Source organism: Xenopus laevis, chromosome 5L (assembly GCF_017654675.1).
Source record: "Xenopus laevis strain J_2021 chromosome 5L, Xenopus_laevis_v10.1, whole genome shotgun sequence".
In the NCBI taxonomy this organism is placed as follows: domain Eukaryota; kingdom Metazoa; phylum Chordata; class Amphibia; order Anura; family Pipidae; genus Xenopus; species Xenopus laevis.
Window position 1 is genome coordinate 70,016,647 of NC_054379.1, and position 7,671 is coordinate 70,024,317.

Below are 7,671 nucleotides of genomic sequence, written 5' to 3' on the forward strand. Positions count from 1 at the left end.
TATAACATCACCTCCTTTTAGGGTTGCCACCCGGCCGGTATTTTACCGGCCTATCCGGTAAAATACCTGCCAAGGGCGTGGCCGGTATTACAAATTTAATAGTAGCTGCCGGTAAATTTGTAATACGGTCAAAAGGAGCCCTCGGCCTGCCCCCAATACCCTGCAACTTACCTTTTCTTTTGCCTCTTCTAGTGTCCGCGGTGTCCGTTGTGTGGCCCCGCCCCTTTTGACATCACGTCCCGCCCCTTTTGACATCACGTCCTGCCCATTTGAGGCCCCGCCCCCAGCAGCCGGTAAATTTTTTTATAAAAGGTGGCAACCCTACCTCCTTTATATTAGCTTTTAAATCCTGCCTATCAGACATACCCCATCTCTTTTTCTATTGCCTCTGTCCCTCCGAAACAAAGTTTCGGCCACACCTAGGGTTGCCACCAGGATCGGCCTAGCCTGTAAAACACCTGCAGTATTACAAATTTACCGGCAATGTAGCTGCCGGTAAATCTGTAATACCCTTAACAAAACCCCTTGGCCTGCCCCCAATCCCCTGGAAACGTAACTTTTTTCCTCCTTCTGGCGATCTCCGTGGTGCGGCCTGCCCCTTTACATCTTAGCACAGCCCCCTTTTACATCACGGCCCGCCCCTTTCATTCCCACCCCGCATCGGACAGAATTTTTTTTAGGAAAAGGTGGCAACCAGCCACACCAATTCCATCATATTGTCACTCCAGCGCCAGCACCTCCAGCTCTCTCGTTTCACCATTTTAATGTAATATTACTAAGAGAACCAGAGTACAATATGCATCTGGGTAGCTTTTTACATTCACAGCCATTTTTTGGAGAAAATCAGGACAGTCTTTTAGTATAAAATCCAGAAAAACCACCAATACAATAACTTTATACATTTCTTGGATCACAAAAAATTCAGGGGAGACAAAGTTTTCTAAATGTAGCAATGATGTTTATTTTAATAGATATTTTATTTAAAACCCCTCGTCTTCTTATATTGCTTCGACTATGCTGCCAACTTGGTTTACTGCAACAGCAAGTTCAGTACTTCCGCCAGCAAACCAGCCCACGACGACGTCATCAACGTGCGGCGGGTTTTTAGGCGCCTTACGGGAAGTTGGGAATTGGCAACAATTGTTGGCATCAGCGGTTAATTTAATTGTTGCATTCGTGGAATTAGTACTCGGTGTGGCATTTAGACATATCTCTTCGCTGGGTCTGTGCGTCTATTACGACGTTTATCCCGCCGCTCTTTGCTTGTAAGCGCTTGTCTCAGAATGAAAGGCGCAATCCCCCGAGGCACCTTAAAGTCAATTTTGAAAAAGCATCAGCCAACTATGCGGAGGGAGGCAGAATTGGACGTATTGGTGAGGAGGCCAGAGTTGTTTCTATGGTTAAATGTATGCTCTGTGTATGCCTATATTCTATTTTCGCCTGGGTGTGTAATCGTTTGCTTGGAATTCGTATTAGCAGAATTAAAGGAGAGTGAGAGACTGAGGGGGATTTCTCGGCTCTCTAGTGTTAATTATATCTCTCAGGAAGGTGCATGTCTGAATCAGCTCTGAAATCGAGTTTACATTGATATTATTCCCAAACGATTCACTTTTTTTTTTTAACAGTCCTTGATGCAAAACTTAGCAGTGTTATTCCTGTACTGGACTGCATTCATTTGTATATCAGGCATATTTCTCCAGTACAGTTATGTATTAATGCTACACGTATATCATCGTATGAATCTAGTATCTGCAATGCTTAGGAACTGATGTTTTCCAGATAAGTGATATTTACATTATTTGTAAGTAGTATGCTGGTAAGTATGCTGAAAAATCATTTAAACTTTAACAGTATGTATTTATGCTGCCTATTTACTATCAAATGCAAGTTATAGTTTTAGTACAACGGAGAAGGAAATGATTTGCTTAAAATGGCCTCTATGGGAGATGGCCTTCCCATAATTCAGAGCTTCACAGATCCTATATCTGTATACTTTTGTATGTATAAATACCTCTGTGCCTTACTGTAGTTGTACAGACATCTACAACCTATTTTTTACTTTTTTCAGGAAAGTGTTCACAAATGTAAACACTGAATAGAATTATTTTTATATATATATATATATATATATATATATATATATATATATATATATATATATATATATATATATATATATATATATATATATATATTTTATAATATCTTGCATGATTTTGCCATCATTTACAGGCAGTCATCTGCAGTTCTGTAGCATCTTTCCAAATGGTTATAAAAGCTTATAGTTTATACAATGCTTGTCTTAAAGTACAGGTACTATTATGTTTACCGTTGATGGTATGCCCATCAGGCAACAAGCCATAAGGCTAAAGATTCCTAGCACAGGTAAATAGGCTACTGTATCTAAGTGTGCCAAAAGTTACTTGGTTAATATTCTTGCAAATAATTTGACTGTTTTTTTTTTATCATGGCAATAGGCTTATAAGAAACATTCCAAGAGCCCAGGATATGTGCATTGTGCTGTAATAACATTGCTTTTGTTATTTTTGTCTTTAGGTTCACTTGAATTGCCTTCTGTTTGTACGCAGGCTGGTAGAAGAAGCCCAGGTGAAAGCATTAGAAAATAAAAGCTCCGTTATTAAACCAGAACATATCAAGGCAGTTGCAAAGGTACAGTTTTACTGAAGTAGTTTCTTTTATAATGATACCTGACATATGATGTTAAAGGGATTTTACATGACTAATGAAGGATTAGGGAAAAACAGAGTGGCAGAATTTTCCTGTCAATATTCAGTACTTGGTAAAGTCAGTCAAACTACAGCTATGCAGCTTGTCCTTAATTTGCCCACGTTCAATTTTATCTTAAAGGGATCCTGTCATCGGAAAACATGTTTTTTTCCAAAACGCATCAGTTAATAGTGCTACTCCAGTAGAATTCTGCACTGAAATCCATTTCTCAAAAGAGCAAACAGATTTTTTTTATATTCAATTTTGAAATCTGACATGGGGCTAGACATTTTGTCAATTTCCCAGCTGCCCCAGTCATGTGACTTGTGCCTGCACTTTAGGAGATAAATGCTTTCTGGCAGGCTGCTGCTTTTCCTTCCTTCTCAATGTAACTGAATGTGTCTCAGTGGGACATGGGTTTTTACTATTGAGTGTTGTTCTTAGATCTACCAGGCAGCTGTTATCTTGTGTTAGGGAGCTGCTATCTGGTTACTTTCCCATTGTTCTTTTGTTTGGCTGCTGGGTGGAAAAAGGGAGGGGGTGATATCACTCCAACTTGCAGTACAGCAGTAAAGAGTGATTGAAGTTTATCAGAGCACAAGTCACATGACTTGGGGCAGCTGGGAAATTGACAATATGTCTAGCCCCATGTCAGATTTCAAATTGAATATAAAAAAATCTGCTCTTTTGAAAAATGGATTTCAGTGCAGAATTCTGCTGGAGCAGCACTATTAACTGATTCATTTTGAAAAAAATGTTTTTTCCTATGACAGTATCCCTTTAATATAGCTATTTGTGTGACACCTGACAATCTTGTATAAATAAAAATAAGCTTCTGGGTTTCATGAAGAATCATTAAGGCCTTGTGCTCTGCTGAATAATTATTTTAAAGTAAATATAAACTTAAATGTAGAAACGCCAATGTTTTTCTATTGACTCAGTTTGTCCTTCGCCTCAGAGATAAGAACACTGTGTTAGCCAGTTCTTTGAGTCTAATAAGATTCAGCCGTCCTATTTAAAGGTCCTGTTCATCTTGAAATTCTGATTAGTTAATCTTTCCTGCAGCTGGTAACTGATACTAACAATTACTTAGAACTTTACATTTCAGACTAGAGAAGAAGAATAGAAATACACATAATTGAAAAAAGCACAAAAAGGCCAGTTGGAAATTGTCTATATCCAACTAAAAGTAAATTTTATCGTGAACCCCCTTCTCTAGACAGGTCACTTTTAGTAACCTACAAAAGAGCTATGCTACATGGGTACATAGTTATAATCATGGAACTATATGAAAGAGAGCGGTATAATACATATGTTCACATGTAAATTATGAAGTATAGGGAAGGTTAGGGATTGTGAGGCCCATTTTAGGACATCAGACTTTATATTTATGTATTTATGGGTATTCTTGTGCACATGTGTCTTAATATATATATATATATATATATATATATATATATATATATATATATATATATATATATATATATATATATATATATATATATATATATATATATATATATATATATATATATATATATATATTTGTGTGTAATTAATCAGTAATTATTGTTGTTTTACCTTGAGCCACTATTTTGGCTTCCTCAGAGATCACCTGTGTGTGTGTAATTAATCAGTAATTATTGTTCTTTTACCTTGAGCCACTGTTTTGGCTTCCTCAGAGATCACCTGACCAAAAATAATACAGCTCGAACAATTGTAACAGGAAGAAGTGTTAGATTAAAAGACAGAACTTTGTCCATTAATTGAGTGAAATGACCTAACATCTTTGTGTGGTTTAGTTTGTGTGCACCATGAATAATACCGTATATACTCGAGTATAAGCCCACCCGAGTATAAGCCGAGGTACCTAATTTTACCTATGAAAACTGGGAAAACTTATTGACTCTAGTATAAGCCTAGACACAACTACAGCCCTGTCTCCCAGCAGCGCACATTCTGCCAAAGCGACCCCCCCAGCGATCAACCGGACTTCTTTGCAAAGTTGAGGTGACAGAGAATTGCCAAACGGATTACTGTGTGCATTGTCCCACTGTCCCACTACCATGTGCAGAGGGTGCTGTTTGATATTGCCATCACTGTTAATCTTTCGTATAACCAACAGAGGGCGCTGTGTGATATTGCAGTCACTGTTATTCTTTCATATAACCAACAGAGGGTGCTGTGTGATATTGCAGTCACTGTTAATCTTTCATATAACCAACAGAGGGCACTGTGTGATATTGCAGTTACTGTTATTCTTCCATATAACCAACAGATGGCGCTGTGTGATATTGCAGTCACTGTTATTCTTTCATATAACCAACAGAGGGCACTGTGTGATATTGCAGTCACTGTAATTCTTTCACATAACCAACAGAGGGCGCACTGTTATTCTTTCATACAACCAACAGATGGCGCTGTGTGATATTGCAGTCACTGTTAATTTTTCATATAACCAACAGAGGGCGCACTGTTATTCTTTCATACAACCAACAGATGGCGCTGTGTGATATTGCAGTCACTGTTATTCTTTAATATAACCAACAGAGGGCACTGTGTGATATTGCAGTCACTGTTATTCTTTCACATAACCAACAGAGGGCGCACTGTTATTCTTTCATACAACCAACAGATGGCGCTGTGTGATATTGCAGTCACTGTTAATTTTTCATATAACCAACAGAGGGCGCACTGTTATTCTTTCATACAACCAACAGATGGCGCTGTGTGATATTGCAGTCACTGTTATTCTTTCATATAACCAACAGATGGCGCTGTGTGATATTGCAGTCACTGTTATTCTTTCATATAACCAACAGAGGGCGCACTGTTATTCTTTCATATAACCAACAGAGGCCATTGTGGGATATTGCAGTCTCTCCCCAAGTGTACTGCTGGTATAGGAATGATTAAAAGTGACTGCAATCTCAGCTACTTGGGTCGGGTATCGCTGACCTGAGTATAAGCCGAGGTAGACTTTTTCAGCACATTTTGGATGCTGAAAAACTCGGCTTATACTCGGGTATATACGGTAATATCTGGGGGGGGATGTTAGTCTTAAGGGCAGATTTATTAAGGGTAAAAGTGAAATTTTAATTTTTTTTTTTTTTTGGTCAAAACTCAAATTCATATTGTGAATTACCCAAACACGATTCGAGTTTTATTTCGAATTTTAAAATTTATCATACTGGCCCCTTAAGAACTCAAATTCAGTTATTCGCCACCTAAAACCTGACAAATTACAGTTTTAGTCAATGGAAGAGGTCCAGGGATCAATTTGGTAATGTTTGACATTCGAGTTTTTTTCTGAGAAAAAAACTTGAATCGAGTTTTTTTTTTTTTATTTTTTTTTTTTTAAATTCGAATCAGGTTTTTATAGTTTGAATCAAATTAGATTCAAGTTTCCGGGTCGTTTAAATTCGTTTGAGTTTAAAAAAATTAGATTTTATTAATACATTTCAACTAGTCAAATTTATTGGAGTTTAGGGCAGTTTAAAAAAACTCACATGAAAATCGAAAATTTGACCCTTGATAAATGTGCCTTCCCAAGTGAGGGTACCTTACTGAGAAGACATACTATATTTTGGATGTGCTTGACAGCCAGTTATGTTCCAGGGGAAGTGGGTTTTGTATTGGTCATGTGATATCATGTACAAAGTAAATCTTGATGTAGGTTTTATTTTTGTAAATACATAGAAACACAAATTCTGGCTAACATTTTTTTTTTTTTTTTTTTTTGCAGACCGCTTTGAAGAAGTCTAAAGGCTGAAGAAAGTGCACCGACCTTGCTGGCCTATTTATTTTATTTTATATTAGATCTTAGTAATTTGCCAATAAGTTATAGAAGTTAAACTTGTTTTACTTGGACAAAAAAGGTGTCGCCCCCCCCCCCTTTTTTTTTTTTTTCTACCTTACTATAAGATGCGTTCAATTTAGCAGTTTGTCAAGAAATTACTATTTTTTTGTAAATATATAAGAAACAGATGCTTGCATGACTCTTCTGCGCTGCTTGCATCACTTTGTGGTCTTTATTTGCAGTGCCGGAAACATCTGTGAAGCCATATACTGTTGATATGCTTCACTGCTGAGGTAACATTTACTGGTGTGGCTGCAGACAAGCAAAAGGTGTTTGTTAGGCATTTGTGCCCAACATACATTTAGCTGTATCAAGCTTTTTCATGTTGTTTATATAACTGTAAAATGCCAACATTTAATGAAAAAATAAATTACTATATTTTAAAATAATTAAGGTGTTGTGTTTTTATAATGTATTTGTTATCAGGAGGGTGTTGCATGTGGATATATGGACTATAAAAGGAATACAGGTATGCTTGGGCCCTGGGGTTTTCCGGATAATGGATCAATCTGGAATTTGGATCTTTGTACCTTTAAAGGAATAGTTCAGTGTGAAAATAAAAACTGGGTAAATAGATAGGCAGTGCAAAATAAAAAATGTTTCTAATATAGTTAGTTAGCCAAAAATGTAATGTATAAAGGCTGGAGTGAACAGATGTCTAATAAAACAGCCAGAATCCAACTTCCTGCTTTTCAGCTCTATAACTCTGAGCTAGTCTGCGACTTGAAGGGGGGCCACATGGTACATTTCTGTTCAGTGAGTTTGCAATTGATCCTCAGCATTCAGCTAAGATTCAAAAGCAACAGATATGACCCATGCGGCCCCCCCTTAAGTCTCTGATTGGTTATTGCCTGGTAACCAGGGTAACCAGTCAGTGTAAACCAAGAGAGCTGAAAATCAGGAAGTAGTGATCTGACCCAACATGTTATACATCAAATCACTCCAGCCTTTATACATTAAATTTTTGGCTAACTAACTATATTAGAAACATTTTTTGTTTTGCACAGCCTATCTATTTACCCAGTTTTTATTTTTATACTGAACAATTCCTTTAAGTTTATTACAAAATCAATTAAATATAA

At 37.1% G+C, this 7,671-nt stretch overlaps 1 protein-coding gene across 1 annotated transcript; it reads left to right on the plus strand.

Moving 5' to 3' along the window:
- The first annotated feature begins 1,044 nt into the window (after nt 1–1,044).
- LOC121393695 (centromere protein W-like) lies at nt 1,045–6,978 on the plus strand. Its single transcript, XM_041562911.1, has 3 exons — nt 1,045–1,373; nt 2,557–2,670; nt 6,476–6,978. Exons 1-3 carry the CDS (start codon nt 1,284–1,286, stop codon nt 6,500–6,502), a joined length of 231 nt encoding a protein of 76 aa, XP_041418845.1. The 5' UTR covers nt 1,045–1,283; the 3' UTR covers nt 6,503–6,978.
- Nucleotides 6,979–7,671: the final 693 nt, after the last annotated feature.

What these genes read in the sequence shown, in the direction of transcription:
- LOC121393695 (XM_041562911.1), top strand. Translation starts at nt 1,284, where the DNA reads ATGAAAGGCGCAATCCCCCGAGGCACCTTAAAGTCAATTTTGAAAAAG. An exon ending in AGGCAGAATTGGACGTATTG is followed by an intron (nt 1,374 to 2,556) that starts GTGAGGAGGCCA and finishes TTTTGTCTTTAG; the next exon opens with GTTCACTTGAATTGCCTTCT. An exon ending in ATATCAAGGCAGTTGCAAAG is followed by an intron (nt 2,671 to 6,475) that starts GTACAGTTTTAC and finishes TTTTTTTTGCAG; the next exon opens with ACCGCTTTGAAGAAGTCTAA.